General features: G+C 46.2%; 1 protein-coding gene and 1 long non-coding RNA gene across 3 annotated transcripts; one reads left to right on the top strand and one right to left on the bottom strand.

The window, feature by feature from the left end:
• Positions 1–370: 370 nt before the first annotated feature.
• Positions 371–18,454, bottom strand: LOC127391647 (uncharacterized). 2 transcript variants are annotated; one of them, XR_007891096.1, is made up of 2 exons: positions 18,214–18,454; positions 371–1,956 (listed from the first exon to the last, which is right to left on the bottom strand). It is a non-coding gene; the product is annotated as an uncharacterized LOC127391647 (long non-coding RNA). The 2 variants fall into 2 exon arrangements; XR_007891097.1 differs by lacking the exon at positions 18,214–18,454 and adding an exon at positions 17,071–17,337.
• Positions 16,961–18,095, top strand: LOC127391645 (uncharacterized). Its single transcript, XM_051634623.1, has 2 exons — positions 16,961–17,016; positions 17,455–18,095. Exons 1-2 carry the CDS (start codon positions 17,001–17,003, stop codon positions 17,844–17,846), a joined length of 408 nt encoding a protein of 135 aa, XP_051490583.1. The 5' UTR covers positions 16,961–17,000; the 3' UTR covers positions 17,847–18,095.
• Positions 18,455–21,646: the final 3,192 nt, after the last annotated feature.

Genomic DNA, 21,646 nt, shown 5'->3' with positions numbered 1-21,646 from the left:
ATTAGTAGAATTGCTTGTACTTGAAGAGCAATTTGATTTTTTAAATTTTTTTTTTTTCTTTCTTTCTTTTTTTTTTTCTTTTCCCTGTTGGGATCTCACCCTGCAACCTTTGCTCTTTGCTGCTTTGGGTCTATTCTTTGTGGGCTGTTGTAACCCCATTACCAGTCTGGATGTACGAAGAGTGGCTCAAGTGTAGTTAATCTGCTGTTACCCATTTTTCAGGGAAATAATACATTTTTATGTTCACACTACTTAGCACAGACTAGGGATGGCAACTTCAAGGAAGTCTGGGGTGGAACTTAAATGCAGTAGAAGCTGAGGGCATCACCTGAGACCAAGTCTGAAAAAAAACAACATGATTGTCTGTGTGTACTTTTCAAAACAGCTTTATTTTAGGTATTTCTGCATTTTCCAAGCTAATTTGGAGATGCTTAATCTGAACGTTCAGAAATAAAACTCAGCCAAATTGGTCCTTGAAGACTTAGTAGCTTAGCCTGGGCATAGAGAAGCAGACTCATGGGTCTGCTGAGAACATCTTGAAGTGTTAAAGAGGGGCAGGCAGGGCTGGATCCTACCTGCAGGATGTGCACAAGGGATTCTGTGTAGAAGCTCCTGGACACGTACCAAGTGTCCCTGCAGACCTCTGCTGCACCTACTCTCCACTCTTGACAGGCAGTATGGAAACTGGAGGGAATGTGTCTGACCTGTGTGGCTGGGAGAGCTGTTTTGGGAAACAGATAGGCTGAAAATAGCACCGAACCACAGTGCCCTTCTATTCACCACATGCAGTCACATACATGAAGGTTTTCGTCCACAGAGGCCATACAAGATGCATAAGCAGGAAATTGCAGCTTGCAATAAGGTACAAGACACAAGGTTATAAAGCACTGGAACAGCTTGTCAGACATTTATATAGGCAGAGTTCCCATAGCACATAAGAAAAAGATCCATTCATCAAGGCCCTGGCTTCAGGATGAACTGCAGGAGTTGCTCTGTGCACATCCTCTGTTAAGAGGTTCAGACTCATCCCTGTGACCTTAAACTCCATGAGTGGGTTCTCTTCACAGTAGCAGAGCCAAGACATGAAGAAGCTGGGGAGGCATATTCCAGTATTTCAGAGCAAAAATGTGTTTATTTTAACACATAAATATTATTGAGTATGGTGTTGATACCGATGATAAAAATTGTAACATAGAAACATATCCAAAAAAGTTACAAACCCTCATTCTTGGTCTTCCCATCTTCAGCAAAGATTATTCCTCTGTAGTAGGTTGCAGCTCTGCAGCCTGTTGGCAGTTGTGGAGATTCTGTCTAGTTGGTTTGGCAGATAGCAAAATCAGAGCAGATCAAACTAATTCCATCCACATGCCTTGCCGAGGCAACATTCAAGCCCTTCCATCTCGTTTCAGTATCAGATGAAGACATGAGAGTTGCTAGATGAAGAAATCCTGTGGAGAGGAGCAGAGGGTCTGGGGCTTCCTATGATGGGGCAATCTCAGAAATCAAAGGTGACAAAGCAAGAAGTCCTGAAACAGTTCCAAAAGTGTTGTGTTGGTGGAATCAGCCTGTAGGGAAGGACATTCCTGGGACAGTCTTGTGGGGCCTTGAGCAGCCCAGGTTTCTTTGTTCCCAGCTGGTTAACCAGTACCCATCCTTAACTGACAATAAGATGCCTTTCTTCTGCCCATTGTCTTATCTTATCTAGTCACACAGTAATCGGGACAAGGATTATCTTTTAGGGCTTACACAGAGCAGCTGGTCCTGCAATAGCTAGGCAGGATGACTTCATGGGGACACACTCATTCCACAGCAGGGGCAGCTCCTGGTTCATACTGTACCTGAACTGGCAGCACCTCAGTGCCTCCCAGAGTTCACCAAGACCTGGGACTCCAGGCAGGTTCTAGTCACTTCTCATTTACAATGAATTCAGCTCTACGCAAAGCAGCTGAAATGCTCCTGAGAATAACAAATAACAAGTGAGTAAATCTTGCTCCAGAGCCATGTAACTCAATGAAAAATAGGTAAGTGGTGTCTAAAGGCAAGTCTGTGTAGTCAGTGTCATAATAATTTAAAAAGAGCATGCATTTTTAATCTATTGGCATAGGCATATAAAGCAGAATTAATTGATAAACATATTAATTATCTTATAAACATTATAAAAGCCTTAAACAAAGCCTTTTCAATAAGGTAATGAGTAATCCAACCAGACATTTAAAAAGGGATTGTTGCTGTTGGGGGCTGGATTAATTTGCCTATCCATGTCTCTAGGTTGCCTCATTACAGGATAAATGCTTTCAACATTGTTGCGAAGTTCAATGAGAAGAAAAACTTGTACTCAACATATAGAAGCTCTCAGAAATGCAAATGAAGTGTTAGAATGAGTAAAGATGGCAAATAATTGAATATTATGGTTCTCTTTAACAAATTGCTTCTTTGCATGCAATTACTGCATCGTGGTCTGATCTGAAAAGTGAGACTAAAGCTCAGAGAAAGGAGCTAAGGATGAGCAGAGACCTGTGATGACTTAGAGCAAGTTGAGGAGTGAAACAGGGAATGGGGCAGGGGGAAGGAGGAACGTTTCATGTAGGGAACTTTTCTCTGGGGTTGGGTTGTAAGCATCTGTGCTTTCATTTCAGTCTGGTGGGGGCAATGCAAGACAGACACAGCAGGGACAGAAAGCTCTTAGCTGATTTAATCCCCCCCACTTTGTGTTCCAGTTCTTGTGCCCTGAGCTCCATACAAAGCACACGCTCTGTACCACAGGTGTCAACAACACATCTTTGCAGCTCCAACAGAAACACCCTCCCCAGCCTGGAACACTGCTCTGACCTGCAAGCCAGCTATCCCAACAGCAGGCTTGCCCTGCCCCAAGCACTAGGGCTCTCCTTCCAGGCCTCCCCGTGCCGGAGGTCACAGTTGACCATTGCAAGAACAATAAGGATTTTTAGGGGCATTATGACTGGGTTAGTAAAACACAGCTGCCCCTGAAAGTCCCTCATTTTTCTTGCTGCCGCTCAGTCTGTCCCCAGGAGGGCAGAGGTCTGGCAGGGTCCTTTCTCTCCAGCATGGCTGTGCCATCTCATGCTGGCACACATGGCTTTGCTGATATGCCCAGGAACTGCCCCAGCCCTGGTGACCAGCCATGACATGGCCAGCAGGTGTGGAACTGCTTTGCCATCCCTGCAGGGTCCCTCCTGAGCAAACACTGCACTGCAGTTCAGTCTTAATGCCAGGTGGCTGGTCTGTCACTCGCAGACATGACCAAACAGTGCCTGGCACAACCAGCTGCAAGCAGCCCTCAAATAGCCCAGACCAGTGAGGCAGCAGGAAGTAAGACCCAGTCCTGCACATGCCCATGGCCCTGGCAAGCAGACGGGCACTGGTGCCTCATCCAGGAGCCGTGGAGAGCCCAGGCCTGGCTGTGCAGGCAGCACAACATGTCCTGAACTTACACAGTGCAGCCCCAGCTCCCCACTGGGAGCAGGTCACACCCACTTACCCAACTGCAGAAGCAGTTGCTTTTTATTTATTAATAAAGCTGGTATTTTAATTAGGGAATTAGTACTGATTTCTCAACAACAGTCAGCTTAAGGAATGTCTGAAAAAGATCTATAGGTTCCCTACTGAAAAAGATGCCAAAAAGTTAGCTGGGAGTTTTCAACCCTTACTTACAAGTCCTCCTGGAAATCCCAGCCCAGCCCAGCACATCCTCAGGGCAAGGAGCAACACTTTCCTTTTAAATCATCACTAATTTGAATTTTGATGGCGGTGGACTCAACAGAAACCAAAGGCAGATTCCCACAGTTCTGCTCAGTTGTTTCCCTATGAACTCTCTGTAGGGTGCTGGGACAGGCCCCATCCCCGTGGTGGGACTGCAAGCATTGCTATGTGTTGTCACCTTTCAGAGGGACTCTGTGACATGCTCAAGTCATGAGTGGCAGAGCAGGGAACCGTTTCTTGCAGCAAAGACACTGCATCCCTCAGCAAATGACCCTCTTCCCCATTCCCTGTTCCAGGCTAGAAGAACAAGAATGCTTGCTGGCCTCAAGTGGTGTGTGAACATTCAGCTCCAAAGCAAAGAGGCCGAGGTGCCACCTTCAGCTGCACAGAGCAGCTTCTTGTTTGCAGTTTCTGCAGTTCCAACATGCTATCTCCAGGGACACACTGGGCAGGCTGGTGTGGCCGCTCCACATGCAGTGGAAATGCTGAGGCTTGGGGCAGTCACAAAGATCCCAGCCATGTGCAACACCAGACAAATATCCTCACCCCTCCTACCAAAGGATGACACTCTGCAGTAACAGGCAACCTGACATCAAAAAAAAACCCCAGAGACCCTCTCATTAGTGTACAAAGCCACACCTTATTTTCATTTAGAATTTCTTCTCAGCCTTGCAAGACCAAAGGAAGCAAACCCTATGCCCTGATTTGGAAATAAAACATAAGCCATGATTCTGATACAAATATTATTTGTAACTTCAAAAAAATGACAACAGAAGTATAATAATAAATTTTAAAAAGCAGCAGCCCTCTGAATGCTAATGACATTGGTGTCCTAAATGAAGCATAAAAGCCAGAGCCTGAAGAAGCAAAGCATGAGTCAGAGCGTCAGCACTGCCACCCTGGAAGCAGCACTCACGGCTGCTTCATTCATTTAAGGAATCAATTCCTTTGTAATAAGCATCACGTAGTTTTTAGGCCTAAAAATGAGATGCATGCTGTTATTATTGTAAAAAGTTGATTTCTTTTTTTCTTGGATAAACAACTCTTTGTAGTTGGAAGGAGCCCCAGGCAAGGACTAAGTCCCTGCAGCACTTGCTGCTGTACTGACATGGAAGAAAGTCTGATTAGACTCCCACCCCAGGAAGACCACAATGTCCCCAGCAGTCAGAACCCTGCCCAAGCAGACAGCACACTCCAGGTACAGAAAAGGAGGTAATTGGAGTGGCTGCAAATTTCAGCCTGGGTAGGCTATCTCATCACCCCCATTTTATTTTACTTGCATCGGGTCACTGGCCAGTGAGGATGGATGTGTGTTGCTGCAGGGAACCCCTCCACAGAAGCTTTACTTGTTCCTTCTCAGACTGCAAAGGCAGCAAGGCTGGGTGTGCTAGGAGAGGAGAAAACTGCCTAAGCTGCTCTCAGCTCCCTGCTGCCCCATGTCCACTTCTAGATAAGGCACAATCAGATTTTAATCATCAGAGCACAGATCTCTAAGTGTTATGTGGGTGACTGGGGATTGAAGGCTTTTGGTGTGTTGGATTTGAAACAGAAAAAGCAAGAGCAGCACAAAACCAAACCAAAGGTAAAAAAATTATTCCAGTTTCTAGAATTCTTCCAGCTTTAGTCATCGAAGGGGATTGTTAGAAATGGACAAAGAGCTGTTTCCCTTCATTTTTTTAAGTGTGAATTTTGCCTTGACAGTTTCCTTTCAGAAACAAAAATTAAAAACAAATTGTCCTGTACACAAAACAAAGGGACAGATCCTTAGCTGGAATGGACTGGTATTACCAAGTAACACCCACTCACAGGAGAGACTCTGGCCCTTTTAACAGCTGCTGATCCAGCTCTGCCCAGACAAAAGCCTCAGCCTCTGGTTTTAGATGGCAGCAGCATTGGCTCTAGGTAGCCTGAAAATGAGGAAGGGCTGCCCACAGAGCAGCTGAAAAGGCCCCAGGGCTCCAAGAACTCTGTGCACTACCTAAAGTTGGAGCTGACTCTATGTGCATGACCCAGTGGACACAACAGCAAGAAAACAACTGATACCAACATGGCCCGGAAATTAATGAGCTGCTTTGGAGCAATGCTGGCAAAGTAGGCTTCCAGAAACCACCACCTGTGGGGTTTACTTTCTGAAAAGAGGCACGTATCAGATTTTTTTTCTCACAACCAAGATTGGGCAGATCACCATCTTGAAAATGACATGAAAATTCCCAAGAAAACATTAACTCTGCAGTGCGAGAATATTAATGCATGACTGTGATCCATCCCAGCCAGTCCTGCCTGTGAGAGAAGCTGCAGCACAGGCACAGCACAACTGCACCTGGCCTTTGGGAAATGTTGTCAGCCAGGAACAAGTTACCAAGAGCAGCAGTTACTGGGCTTTGGGTCCTGCCAGCACAAACTGTGACACTCATTGGACCGTCCTTTGTGCAGGCCCAAACATGCTCCAGAAGTGCCCATGATAGCTGGTTCATTAGCTTCCCTTACCCACAAGAAAACAAAAATACACAAGAGTAGGAAAATTCAGGAATTCTCTCTTTGCCAAGGAACAGATGACATTCCCAGTTTTGCTGTCTCCAGCAATGAGAGCTGCCCAGCACAACGTGCTGAGCTCCCTGTTCTCATGGCACCAGGCGAGTCTCCTGGAAGACCCTGCTGCACAGGGGGTGCCCTGCACCAGGACCCAAAAGTGAATAAACAAAAGTGAAGAGCACCCACCCTCCAGTGCTGGCGAGGGTTGGGTCTGGCCATGTGCATTTTACATTTCACTTCCTTTGCAATCCTCAGTTTGGAGTGTCACTCCTCCCTCCCACTCCCAACATCAGCAGAGGAACTGGGAAGGCAGGGTTATTTTTAGGAGATGGTACATTTAGGCCCTGTTAATCTTGACTGAGTCCCTTTGAAAATGACAAGGTTGGATAATCAAACAGATTATGTAGGCTTTTTTCCATGGAGGCTGCTTTGAAACCAAGCCTCCCACCCTTCAGCAATGTAGAGGCCAATAGTTTGAGTAGTAACGTGTGATGCTGCACTGACTTGCCTCACTGGGGTGACCTCACCAGCATTTAGAGGCCTCAGAGAACAAGGAAATTAAAGCAGCTAACTGACTGCAGGCACATAAAATAAAACAAGTAGTCATCAAAAAAGTCTTCTAGAGGCCACCACATTGCACCCACCTTGAGTGGCAAGAGACCATTATCTGGCTCGGGCTGGCAAAGAAGCGGATGGCAGTGCTGCCTGGTCAAACGCCATGTTGGCAAAACAGCCAGAGAAGGGTGGCTTCTCACTCCTCAGAGGGAGCTGCTGGTGTGGCCACTAATGTACTAAACTGGCTGGCACAAGGAAGGGGACAGGAAAGGAGAACAGGAAGAGAGAACAGGAGGAGAAAAACGACAAAGGGAGGAGCTTTGGCTAGAAGCAGCTACATGATGGCTAGTAAATTACCCAGGGCATGGCCACCAGTCCAGTCTGGCCACAGCAGTCCTATCAAAGTCTCTTAGCCACAAAGAGAAGGGGAGCTTGGCCATTGCTGGAACAGAATCTGGTCTGGCCAGCATTAAGGGAAGCAAAGAGTTATAGGAGAGCAGCAGAAAATTGCCAAGTAAAAGGGATTTTTAGATCATTCCACTTTAAACAAAACTAAGGCATTACCACAAGGTAAATGGCCACACCTCGCTACTTACATGGTTCTGCTAACAAGACCAGCTTTTCCATAGCTATTCAAATATAATGACACCTGGGTGCCTAACTAACTCTTTTAAGCTCATTTCCAAACTCCAGCCAAAAATGACTTTCTGATTCACCACTTTCTCAGGCACACCAGTATTTAGAGAACGCCTGCAGGCTGGTACTGCACTGTACAAAGTACATAAGCACATGTTTAATTACTCTGTAGACCAGGGATGTGATTAATCATATGCTTAAAGTTAAGCATGTGCTTAAGCATGCTGCTGACCTGGAGCTTTAAGTGGATCTACAAGGTATTCTGGTGCTCCCCCATTTTCCAGTTCTTTGAGGCTCCGTAAGTGAAAAGAATATAAAAATACTCCTGTAGTCATACATCCCAAAGTCTGCTTTCTGACTTTTTTTTAAATTACAACTTTTATACCTATTCTCCCCATGTTCCCACCAATACTGATTATAGGTATGATAATAGTATGTATAGTACCAGAATGTATTAGCATTAAAACATGAACTAATTATTATAATTCACAAGCTTTTAAAAAAGCTTTGGGGCTTAGTTTTTTTACTTTGCCTGAATAAGAACTTCAGGTAAGAACTGACATTCATTTCATTTGCACACTTAAGGGATCAGTTCCCTTACATTTGAGCAGTGTACAGAGTCCTAAAAAAAAATAAATATTAAGCATATAATTAAAACTATTGCCACTGCTAGCAGTGGACTCATCACATGAAGGAACTCAAGCATAAAATATGCATCAGCTATGGGTGGTCACGTAAATTCACATTTCATTAGCCACAGTGCTCATGATCCTGGGGATTTTCTCACTGTGCTTTTCCACCTTTCCAGCAAAGGCTTATTCCTACTTCATAATAATTTCAGGAAGGTCAAATCATATCCATTCATCAGGGAGGAGCAAGCAGAGAAGACTGGGACCTGAAAGCTCTTTTTTTTTTTTTCCAAGTCACAAGTGCCTCTTTGATGAATAAGGAAATCCCTGCTCAGGGAGGCTGGACAGGCTGGACAAGAGGCAGACGTGTGACCCGGGTGTGCTGCCAGCTGCAGCCTCCCAGGCCTGGGGAAAACCCAAGCCCCAGCTTCACCCAGTACAATCATCTCATATTGACAAGCTCTGAGACTTCAGTTAGAGCACAGCATGTGCAAATCAGTTTTCAACAACCTGGCAGGAGGAGGCATGTAGCTCTGAAAGAAGCATTCTACCAGGAAGCAAACAGATACAATAAATAATTGATAAACATTTTCTCTGCTCCTTGTAACTAATCCAATCACATGCTGTTTATTGCCACTACCTTCCTGAGAACCACCTATTTTGGCTACCAGGGCACGCCAGAGAACAGGAAGAAGGACAGTTCCCCAAGAGATGGCTGGGAATGCCCACTGGTTTTGGGTTCAACCCTGTATATCCAGAAGCTCCTCACAGGAGTAAAAGTCACAGGTCCACCCTCATTTGCTGAATATAATTAATTAAACTAGACAGGACTTGGCAACATGCAATTGAGCTAATGGCCTTAAAATCACTGACGGTTTGGAGTCATAAGTTAGAGAAACCCAATTCAGCTGCCATATGGACAGAAAGTCAGATCAGTTGTGTAGGCACAGACTGGTGCCTGGTGTTCTGTGCCTGACCACGAGGGACTCCATGCAGGAACAGCTTCATACCAACAAGTTTTAGGCCTGATACCAAAGCAAGCACATCTAAGAGTTAAGTGAAATACGTGGTTAAAACCTTGCTGTTTGCATACATTTTGTGGGGAGCCACAAGACTTAGCATGTGTGACTAAAAGTTGATTGTCCAAACTTCCCCTGATGAGCAGGGTAAGAGCAGTACGTCAGAGGGTGCTAACCCCACCATCCAGGGTGTAAAGAGCCCAGTGTGACACGCTGACCCTAGAGCCATCTCCCCTCCCCTCTGCCTCCAGAGAGCCTAGACCAAGGAATCACGTTCTTAGACAGATGGAAGTTAACTCAGGTCCAGCCTAGATGAATCAGGAACCTACCCCTGCTGTGGTTAGTAAGATTTCAGTTCACCAGAGCTGGACTCCAATACTTTCTCTGGGCATACTTGAGTATTTTCCCTTCAGCCCTGACACTTTGGGACATTACAGCCTGTAAGCTGCAGGCACCAGGACTGGCTGGCAAGAATATGCTGAGTGTGGAATCGCCAGTGCCTTTTCTGCCCACACCCTGCTGCCTGGTGCTGTTTTTCATTTGACTTCAGGTTAGCCACCATCATCAGTGTATTCAGTTTCACTTGTATTTCCAGCTCTTCCTTCCTGGCTGTCAGGTAAGAGCTCAGCAGTGCATCTTACACTTAAAGCCATGCCTGAAATAGTGAAGTTGTAGAACATTTAATTAAAAAAAAAAAGTTTGGCCATATCTTTAGTTGCTGTGGAAATCACTCAGGAGGGAGATTATTTCTGGAAGCTGTATTGGGATGTATGACATTTCTTTCACCTGTACTACAGTGCTTCCTTCCAGGTGTGGATTTATTCAAGGGAGAACAGAGAATAGCTCAGTCACCACGTCCAACCCATTCATCTCCTGTGCTCTGCACAGGCCACATGCAAGAGGGGCACAGGTAGCCCTTATGCAAATCCTCCCTCCTTGGTGAGATCCTGGCTGCACCTGGTCCCTAAAAACCACTGCTTATGTCCTTGGCCCATCAGGCCAGGACTTAAGGGGGAATAAACTGGTGCAACCCCACTGCATGCCCATTTACACCAAATTCCAGCTCAGCCCACTGTGCTTTGCAACAGCCTCACTGTGTGTATTTTCAAGCACTTAAACCTGTGCTCACTGCCTGCAAGCAACTGATCATAATTCAGCATTAATGCAATGCTTGTAGCTAGCTACTTGTATTTCCATTTGGAAAACACACTTCAAAGTGAGAAAAGATTAGAAAGTTACAGAATTTCCAAACATTTAGGAGCACACCGCTCTAAAATTAGAGGTGCTCATGGCTGTTCATCCAAAATCATGGTGACTAGTAAGTCACCAAAATCAGAGTTATATTTTAAGATTCAGCTTATATATTCTATTTTGAGATTCAGCTCCTATCAGATCTTTTAAAATGGAATTACAGGTTTTGTTCTTTTTGGAGGCAATAATATCTCAAAGTGTAAAGGCATCCAAAACTTTATGTAACTAGCATTACATAACACCTTAAACTGGCTCATAAGCATTTTCCTTACTCTGGATTTATTACATTTTCATTTGGGGCATGTGAAACAACTCACTGTACATGTGCAGTTACGCACATGGGGCTGGGTTGGGGGGAAAGAGTTCACTCCAGTGGAAATTCTGAGGTGAGAAGCTTATTACTGTGTTTGCAAAGTTGTCTGCAAAGAAACACTATCAGAAACAAATGTTGTTTCATTGTGCCTCACTGCCCTTAATGGCCACTGATGCAGACATTAAATGAAGTTCTGGAAGGAGGCTAGAGATAGTATTAGTTTTAAAGGCTGAATGCAAGCAGAACCTCAGACTGCATAGAGCATTAATGTCATAAATGTGTGTGTGTGTTCTCATTCAGGCTATAATTTATTCCCCAAGGAGATGCAAAACCAACTCAAATATGCTATATGTGAACCAAACTCTTCCAATGAAGCAGTATGTGAATCCTGGAGGTAAATCTGGGCTGAGACTCAGAGTAACATAATTTTAATCTCAGTGTAGCACTTCAAGTCGCAGCTAAGAAACACTGAAATGATTCAGTGAAGTTCTGTTCTGTTCCTTTGTTACAGTCTATTTTGGATGAAGTTTTGGAAGCTCTTTACTAACTCAGATTTAAGAAATTCAGCTTAAGTTACTTAGTTGAATTTCATTGTTCAGTGCAATTGTTTAAAAAAAAATGTAAGCGGCTTTTAAAATGTAGACTCAAGCTGATTTTTGGGTGCCTATGATAGCTCATGTGAAACAGACACTTAATATATTGAAAGCAATATGTAAAATACCATGTACTGTACTGCTGAATAATCCACAGCACTGAAAAAAAAAAGATACTGTAAATATCCAGATAAGTGTTTTCACAAATGACATTTTATTTGGTTTTATCGCCAGGGTAAATTAAGATGGGCAAACTCATCTGTGATTAAGCACCTTTCTGTACAACTGTTACATTTGCATGGGAATGTTTTTATCCTCCAGAAATATTTCCTTCAAATTTAAAAGATGAAGTCACAATTATACGAAATATCTTTGTAGTCAAAGCAGATCTTTGTAATAAAAAAAATAAAATTAAATGCAACTGAGACTTCAAATCTACTTTTATACACCCATAATGGTAGAATTAAGGAAACTTTTATCTTTCGTAAAATATCAAAATAGCATTTTGTTTTAAATCAAGCATATTTTAACTGAACTACATTAAAACTCTTCTTTGTGAAACAATCTCTCCTTTCATACAAGATTTTTCATGCATACTCTGGCTCCAAAGCTCCAAATCAGTTCGCCACAACTTGTTTCACTGGAATTCATCAAAAGACTAAAAAGCCAAGTGCCAAGGAGCCAAGTTCCTGGCCCCAGCATAAACTGTCCCACCAATCAGTCTGGAAAGTCCCAGTTCTCAGAATTAGCTGATGTTTTAAGCAACAGATCATAATCAAAATCACAATTCCCAGCAAAGTCTCAATATTTCACTCTACACAATTTTTAATTAATTTTCCAGCATTTGTAGGTTGTTGCTAGCTCCACCCTCTCGAGTATCAGCAATTGCTGCTGCTCTTAAAGAAAATTCCATTTTGGGGAAATGTGATATTATACCAGATGTTTCAGCATACAGCAGTTCTGCCTAACCCAACCTGAGCATCACTCTGTAACGAAGCTGAGCATTAAACAGCTTCTGGAATTTATTCCTTCAACTACTGCACTTGCATATTTGAATTTAACCCTACTTACAGTATCATAGTCAAAACCCCTGTATTTTGTAAAACAACAGAGCCACTTTTTTCCTTTTTTTTTTTTTTCCAAAAAAACATAAAACCATGACTAATTTTAGCAGGCGTTTGGGCCACTTGTACATTAGTTCCTACAGGCTGCTGATTGAATTAAAGTGTTTTAAATTGTGTTCCTCACCATGTTTTATAAGTTATCATGCAAAGAGACCTTGCGGAATGAAATCTGCTTTCAGATTTTATTGTTTGAGGAAATTCCATACTTAGAACTGAAAAAAAAAAAAAAGTAGTACATTTAGAGAGATTCAAAACAGCTGTAAGAGCTGGTGTGCCACTATTCCATTTAATTAAGATTTCACCAGGAAAAGGACAGGAAGAGTCCTTGCGCTATCTCCAGCTGTACAGGACTGATCCTGTCACCAGATCAGACAGTTCAGGGTAACGTTTGCTCCTCAAAATAATGCCTGAAGCAGTGTGCATTCCTCCAGGGTCAGTCATCCACACTGCAAGTGAGTATTGTAACTGTCTGAGCAAGACTCCAAAGCCTTGGTCAGACAGGCTACTTTGTAATTAAAATAATAATTAATGACAACACTAGCAGGCATGATCTAGGAGTCAAGACTCCAGTCCTGAACCTGTAAATGGCATCACTAACAAATCTGTATTGGGAAAATACTCAAATCCTGCATGATGCCATGGAATGTGGGCAAGTCATCCACCCACATGGACATTCAGGACACCGTGAAGGATTTTCTGCCAAAGAGGAAGAACAAAAGGCTGTTGCCTGCTGCCACAGAAGGGAAAAAAACAACAGCCTAACCATCCCAAACAGACAGACCACTAAGATCAAAATAAAATCCAAGAGTCTGTAAGAAACCAAATCTACCAATCAGTGTCTTGAAAATATTTTGATTACTCAGTGCTAAAGAAATATGTAGTCCATCAGCTAGGGAGGGAAAAGGAAGCCATCCCGGGACCAGTGTCCCTCCCCAAGCTCATTTCCTTCAGTCTGCAGCCACATGATTTCTTTTCCACACTGTTGCTGGCTCACACTAAGCTTCACACGGATGTGCAGACTGGTGATGGGATTTCCAAGACCTATTCTGCCCTCAGCAAGGAAGGGTTCCCCCACCCCAGCATCAGACACTCCTCCCTTTGGGATCCTAGCAGTTGTAATCCTCCTGTGAGTACCACCCTCTGCACACAGCCTCTAGTCAGTTGCTCCCCCAAAGCAACTGAACCCCAGCAGAAAGCAGAATCTCCTCTACCAAGCAAAGATCACACCCAGCAACAGGAGACAGCACAGTGGAGGCCACAGATGCCACCAATCTTTCTCATTTTACAGGTGTCACTCGGGCTGCAGGAAGGGGCTTGAAGCCTCAGAGGGGCCTCCCCACAAGCCACCCTGCAGCCTCTTCCAAGCTGTCCTGCTCTCCTCCTCTCCCCTCTGCCCGTGGGGCCAGGAGCGGAGGGGAAGGCGCCTGTGAGCTGGGTGCACGCTGGATGCTTCACTCTTGCAAAATGTAGTCCTCGCTACGAGTCCCAGGCTCTGACACAAGCGTACCCAGGCTTTTCTGAAAGGTCTCTACTGAACAACAGAGCTGATACCAGGCATAATCTGAATCTAACCTGCCCCTGATAGTATCTAACGCAGACACGCAGACTTGCTCTGCTCTGTGCCCTCCTCCAACTTGAAATACAACCCTGGCTTGAAGGTCTCTATTTGCAAACATAGAGGAACAGCAGTTCCTAAATTGCAGGCAAACATTTGACTTCACTCGGTGCAATTCAAAGAATATCCTGCACGAACCCCACCCTTCTGCCCAGCAACTCAAGCCCTTAATGCCTAGATAGTTTTCTTTCAGGCCTTATCACAGATAAAATATGGCGCTTTTTTTTGTTGTTGAAGGAGTAGAACCTGCCCAATATTTACCAACTCTTTCAGAAGGCTGAAAATGTCACTCCTACAGTGTAATAAACTTCCCCGGAAAGGCCCTGATAGAGAGCCTTGCTGTACTGCCCAGAACTAGTTTAGTGTGGCTAAGTATTGCCAAGTCTGACTGACAAAGAAAGCATATCTGTACACAACGAAAGATTAGCAAGAGAGGCATAAAGTTGAGAAGAGAAAATAAAACAAAGTTCCATTATTAACTGGGGTGGGGGGGAAATAATTGAGTCTCCATCCCAGAGAGCTAAAGACATTATGAGAGCTTCAGAGCTAGAACAGTAATTTAAGAGCTTGTCCACAACTTGCAGCAGAAGCTTGAACCATCTTTAGCATTTGGAAAGTGCTAAACCATGGCCTATCCCCAACCCAGCCTTCAGAGCAATATTATTTAAAAATAAAATATTTTTACTTTGTAATTTGACCCACAAAAAGTCATTTGGGGCATGAGGGAATATTCCCTTCCAGCCTGAACTTTAATTCAGAGAGAATGTTTAAACTGAACAGTGTAAAACAGATGCTGAGAAACACATCTGCATTGCACTGTATGTTCTTTGGGGCACAAAGAAAGTTGGGAAGTGCCTGTCAATGTAGTGTGTGTGGCTACGAGCTAAATAATCACTAATAATGTAGATGAATGGAGAAAAAAATACATTCCTATTATGAGCAAGTCTGTCAGCAGAGTTCAAGCAGCTATAAACAACTACATCCACACTAGTTAAAACAGATGAACATTGTTTGAAAAAATGTGTCTTTTCACCTTGGCAAATGCCATTAAGAAAAAAAAATTAAAATTCTAAAAGTGACCATGGAGTTGGAAACTCAAATGAACACATGTAACAAGTCCTGAGAACATAAAATGCTGAGCACTCACTCCCTACAGAAGCCAGGCTTCAACTGTATCTTGAATGATGCACTCATATCAAGACAGTAACTCAAATAATGCTATAGAGTGCTCTGAAATAGGGTTATGGGGGGACAAAAACTTGCCAGAGTTACTTAAAGGCAGGAAGAAACAAATTACTGGTGGGGAAAAAAAAAATCCAGATTATATTAAAACTGGCAAAAGCTGAACCCAGCAGTTTACCCAGCTATACGAAGCAAACCACAATTAAGAAAATTTCCTGTGAAAGGGAAAACTCCAGTTTAGCTTACCAGCTAGTCCAAGAGCCTGAACAGCAACACAAACAACCTCAACAAAAATTGCTGCTTCCCAATGATACTTAAGAAGTTGTACAAGAAGTTGGAAGGAGCTTGCTAAAGAGGCACAGCAATCCACTCCCTGTTCCCCCCTTTCACACCATCAGACTTTAATGGTAATGACACGGCTCTGCATGCTTAAAGTATTTTTACACTATGCTTGTCTGCTTGTAGCTCTGTCTTGTTCCAGGGCAGATGATTAGAATCAGATTTCTGTGATTTCACTGCAGCTTAATTTTGTTACAAGCTACAGATCTGCAGGGAGAAGAGGGCTGCAAATAGGCCAGCAGAACAGTCTCTTAACAGCATTCTCTCCAAAAAGTATTTTTGCCTTTCTTCCTTCGTTTCACATACTTTTCCTTTTTGTGGCCGCTAGACAAGAGTTCTTGGGAAAAATGGACATGCGGGGAAAATAAACGTGCAAAACCTTTTCCTTTAAATGTTGGTTTCAAGGAGAGCTCCCGACCAGAACCTACGAACAGGCCCAAGGCAGACCTGACTGTGCCTGCTGTCCCCAAAGTCAGACAGGCAACTGAGGAGGTGCACACAGGAATTAATTCTGATCTATCAAGGTCTGGATGCCTCGACGCCTGTTGGCGGAGTAGCTGTGACTGTACATGTCAGTGTGCTGCACACAAGGGACTGGGCACAGAGGGCTGAAGAAAAAATATGTATGCAAAAGTCTGTAAAACCATTTGCAAATTTCTCCTAATTGTGAAACACTAAATAAATATTATTTTTATGGGCAAATGCGACAGAATATAGCACTAGAAACAGGGCTTGTTAGCAAAAATCTCAGAGGAACAGAGTGGAAAAGTTTCGTGGAGTGTTGTACATGTCTGTGTACACACGCAGAATGTAGACTCTGCAATGCTACATCCAAGAGAGAGTTCAATTCCAAGTGGCTCAAAAAACCACAGAGGAAGATTTTAATTTTCCATTTGCTTTTATAGACTTTAGCCATGAGAGTACTGTTGCTGCTTGGCCTTTTTCCTTATTCTAGGTCAGTATCTTACAAGAGAGAAGTAAAAACATCTCCACATTAAAAAATATATATATATGAGGTCCCTCAAAATAATTCTTATCTAAGAACTTCAAGTGAAACATAACACAGAAGGGAAGAGAAGCTGTAAATATGATGCAATATAAGCAAACACTGTGCCCAAAGAAGGGGCACAAACCAGTGTCTGCAGAAGTGCAGTGTGCTGAATCAAAATAAAAGACAAATAATAAAGAACACTGGAAGGGTGGGGGAGGGAAAGCACTTAGGTGAATAAGAAGAGAATCACTTGGAGCCAGGTCACTATCTATCCATGGGACTAGATTTAATTTGTTGGGGTTTTTTAAATTTAAAAAAAAAAGAGGGGTGTTAAAAAAAGAAAACAGATGTGTTTTCTGAAAGTGGAAGCGGTGAGAAGGATGCACATGGCCTTGCAGGGGCGAAACCCGGGCGGTCGCTCCGTGCTGAGGCAGGGCCCGGGCACAGCGTCCTGCCAGCCGGGAGCCGACCGCGGTCGGGGTCCGCCGGGATGCCGCGGGGATGGCCGCCAGCACCGGTAAGCCGCGCACGTTTATGGCCCTTTCAGAGGTAGAAAAAAAAATGCACTTACGGTTCGCGGAGAACCAGACCCGTCCTCTCCCTACGCCCGCCACGGCGAGCCGGGGCCACCCGCCGGCCCCAGCACAAGGCGGCGGTGCCGGGGCTGCTCCAGCAGCGCCCGCCGGGCCGGGCCGGGCCCCACGACCCGCAGGGAGCGGCCCCGCCGCCCTCCGTCTTCACCCGCTGCGAGCCCGGCAGGTCCTGGGAGCCGAGAACTGGGACTTTGTAGGCCAGTTGAAGACACAAACCTCTCATCTCGCCCGCAAAGACCCAGCCCTCAACTCGCCCATCAGGCACAGGCTGCGATTTCTTATTACTATTTACTAATTGAACCCCTCTCTCCGGCCGGTCCCCGCCCCGGGGCCACCGCCGGAGCGGGGCCACCCCTCGGCAGCAGCCACCGCCCCGGCCGGGGAGAGCAGCGACCCGCGCCGCTCCCTCCCCGAACTTGCGACCGGCCCGGCCCGCGGCGGGGCAGGGGCGGCCGGCCCCGGGTCCCGGAGCGGCGGACACCCCGGAACCGGGCCCGCAGCCCCCGGGCTCGGCACCGCAGTGCATCGTGACTCGGCACCGCCGAGCCCGATCCCGCTCCTGCGGCAACTTCATACACGGGGAGGAGGGGAAGCAAAAACACCCCGTACGGTTCAAACAGCCGAAAAAGCCCGAGCCCCTCCGTTACCTTCTGTGAGCGAGGAGGGAGCACGGGAAAGGGGCTCGGGGGGACCCTGCGGGTGCCTCCCCAGACCGCAGGTCCTTGGGATCACGCACAGGAAGGACTCGGGCTGAACTACAACCAAGCAGGGAGAAGCAGCGGGCGACCGCGGTCCCCGTTCTCCTGCCTCCCGCAGCCGCGTTGCTCGCAGACGGTATTTAAGCTGGTATTGATCACGTTGGGATTATTTCCACCCTTCCTCTTTGCCCTTGCAAAAGGCAAAATTAAAAATAATAATAATAAAAAATATCGTTGCCACAAGGGACGTTGCAACATTTCTCTAGGCTTTTCAAACGCGGCGTTTGCCCCAGAGGGGTTAAAAAGCAGCAGAGGAAAAGTAGGAGAAATAGAAAAAAAAACCAAAACCCCAAACACCCAAAAGCAGCACTTAAAAAAAAAAAAAAGGCCAAAAACCAACACCCAAAAACCATCAAACCAGACCAAGGCGAGCTGCTCCGTGCAACGTTAAGGCGCAATCCCGATGCGGCGGAGTTTCTGTCCGGCGGCAGACTCACATCCCTCGAAAGTTTGCTCCACGTGTTGCGGCCACGTCCCGGGAGGGTCGGGGCGGCCCGGCGCACCGGGGCGGTGCGGGCCCCTCCGCCGCTCCCGCGCCGTTTAAGGAAGCGGCCAGTCCCCACCCCTGCGCCGGGCAGCTCCCGCTGCAGCCCAGCTCGGCAGATTTGGAGGCTCTCCCGGGCTGCCCTCCCCGCCACCCCCGGCCCTCCCCGGCTGCCCGCCGCCCGCCCGGCCCCGCACAGCGCAGGGCGCGGTGCCGCGGTCCCGCCGCCCTCCCCGCCGGTCACCGCCGGCCCCGCGCCCCTCCCGCCGGGGCAGCCCCGCCGCGCGCCCCGCGCCGCACCGAGGGCGGAGGGCGCCCCCTGGCGGCCGGACGCGGCTGGCGCGGGGCGGGGGCTGCGCCGGGAGCGGGACGGCGCGGGGAGCGGAGCGGAGCGGGGCTGGCCGGCCGCGCAGGACCAGCCGAGGAAGCGGCGGCTGCCGGGCTGCGCTGGGGAGCTGCCGGCGCCTCCCTTCCCCCGCGCCGGTGCCAACGCTGGAAGACTCTCAGCGGCGCTGCAAGCCCGGGGATCGCCCCACGGCGGCACCCCCTCGGCACCCCGCCCGGGTACCCGATCACAGCCGCGTACATCTCCCCGTGCGTGTCCCTGTACGTCCAGCACCCTCCTGCAGGTCTCCAAGGAGCCATGCAGACACCTCGGCTCCGCTCTGCCCTCCTGTGTGCCTGGCCTCTCCATGTACATCCTCCCGTGAGGCTCAGTGAACGTATCCGTATGACCAGGAAAGGTGCACAGGCTCTCTTGCTCTACAGAAAGACTTGGACAGATTAGACCGTTGGGCTAAGGTAAATGGTCTGGGCTTCAACAAGGCCAAGTGCCAGGTCCTGCACTCGGGCCACAACAACCCCAGGCAATGCTCCAGGCTTGGGGAAGTGTGGCTGGAAAGTGTCTGGCAGAAAAGGACCTGGGGGTTCTAACTGACAAGCAGTTAAATATGAGCCAGCAGTGTGCCCAGGTGGCCAAGAAATCCCATGGCATCCTGGCTTGTATTAGAAATAGTGTGGCCAGCAGAAGTAGAGAGGTGATTGTCCCCGTCCTCAGCACTGGTGAAGTCACACCTGGAGTGTTGTGTCCAGTTTTGGGCCCCTCAATTCAGGAGAGATATTGAGGTGCTGGAGCAAGTACAGAGGAGGGCAACAAAGCTGGTGAAGGGCCTAGAGAATAAATCCTACGAAAAACGCCTGAAGGAGCTGGGAATGTTTCATTTGAGGAAGAGGAGGCTGAGGGGAGACCTCATCAGTCTCTACAACTACCTGAAAGGTCATTGTAGAGAGGTTGGTACTGGTCTCTTCTTACAGGTAATTAGTGACAGAACAGGAGGGAATGGCATCAAGCTGCAACAGGGCAGGTTTAGACTGGACATTAGGACATTTTTTTTCACAGAAAGAGTTGTCAGACACTGGAACAGGCTGCCCAGGGAGGTGGTTGAGTCACCATCCCTGGCTGTGTTTAAGGGTTGTTTGGATGTGGTGTTGGTGGAGGTGGTTTAGGGGAGAACTTTGTAGAGTAGGGATGATGGTTGGACTCTGTGATCCCAAGGGGCTTTTCCAACCTGAATAGTTCTATGATTCTAAGTACAGCTCTACACTGTATACACTCTATAAAGGCTGTGTAAAGACCCACTAATTCACATACACTCTCGGTTAAAAAATGTTTTAACAAAACACCATAAGGCCTGAGCAATGTGAAGTCAAGTCAGAAGGGACAGCTGAAACATCACAAAAAGGAGAATTTTCTTTCCTCCTGCTTTTTGCTCTTACATTATTCCTCTTCACATCCTCACCTGCCTCATATTTTTCAGCTTTCTGGACTATTTAGAATGAACCTTTTACATGCTTTAGGTACCAACCCTGCATGTGCAGGCCCTGCCCACAGGTTACTACACCTCCCTCTACTTTGAACACCAAACTATGGAAAAGGGGACAACACACACACCACAGAAAGCTTCAGTTCTTTGCATAACCACATCCCTGGACAGCTTACTCCAGCTATGACAGCAAAGTAGCGACCACTGCAGCAGCATTTTGGAACCACCAGAAACACAGGGGATAGTTTGCAAGGTTTTGCTCTACAAAGAGAGAGGAGATCACTCACTGTTTCTATGAGATGTCAGCAATCAAGGTGATGTTCACTGAAGATCACAGCCAGAGCACATCTCCATCCAGTTGAGCAGCAAGCCCACAAGGGATGCAGGCTAGGATGACCCATGTGGTGGGAAAGGATTACCAGCATATAGGAATGTCTCCATCACATCTTCTGTACCTGGTAGGAAAACCTCAGCCAAGCAAGAAGCTCCAAACTGGGCTTCAAGGGCTAAAGCTACCAAAAATCCAAGACTCTCCTTTTAAAAAATTTGGTTTGCAGGACACATGCACATTTCTTCTATCTACACTGGATTTTTTTCCTGTGTCTATACAGAAGCCAAACAAGACAACCACATGTGTGCATGTTGCACTAGAAGTCTTTGTGTACTCAAGAGTTTATGGTACCAGCTTCATCATGTATGTGGCAAGTGACTCCACCTGGCTTGTGATAGAAAAAACTTGAACTCATCTGTCATGTCACTGCTCTCAATCAACACCACAGAGACATCATCTACACAGAAAAAGGTATTCCTTGGCTGGATGCCTGATGAACTATTAGAGCCAAGGAACATGTTGTTTAAAACCAATAGTAGAATGCAAAGTGAATCGTGGATGATGGGCAACAGGGTTTGAAAGAGGGAAGAAGCTGTAAAAGCATTTTGGAAATAAGACATATTGGCAGAAGATATGGAAATTAAGAATTTCTTGACCACCTGGAATGGTATCATCCAGGAATTTTGTCCTATAGCGGTGATGGCCAGTGAGTACCGGTAGAAATTAAGACTTTTAAAAAACCTGTAAAAGACACTAATCCTTTCTCTGGTGAAGGGCATGGATGCTGCAGAGATTACTTGGGTTGAATGAGAAAAGGTCTCAACAGCTTTTAGAAATAGACTGTTACTCTTACAGAGACTGCAAGTCGTATCAACCTCTTATTCTCCCTTTTTTTTTAAATACTGTTCTTGCTCCTTGGCTGTATCAAACACAGACGAATGGTGAGCACAACAAATTCATAGCAAACAATGTACCTACATGTATGGAAGGAAGAGTACAAGCTAGGGAATGAAGTTTCTTCCTAATTAAGCTGATGGCATATTGATGTCCTGACCAACTGTTTGATTTGCTATTTTCAGCAGCCTTATACGTGTTACCTCTTGTCTTCATCTTGCCCCCACTAGCGCTGATGTGAAGCGCCTCTTAACTTCCATGAGA

This window comes from Apus apus, chromosome 17 (assembly GCF_020740795.1).
Source record: "Apus apus isolate bApuApu2 chromosome 17, bApuApu2.pri.cur, whole genome shotgun sequence".
Lineage (NCBI taxonomy): Eukaryota > Metazoa > Chordata > Aves > Apodiformes > Apodidae > Apus > Apus apus.
Note: the sequence above shows the minus strand (reverse complement) of the source record. Positions and strands in the feature narration are given on the sequence as shown.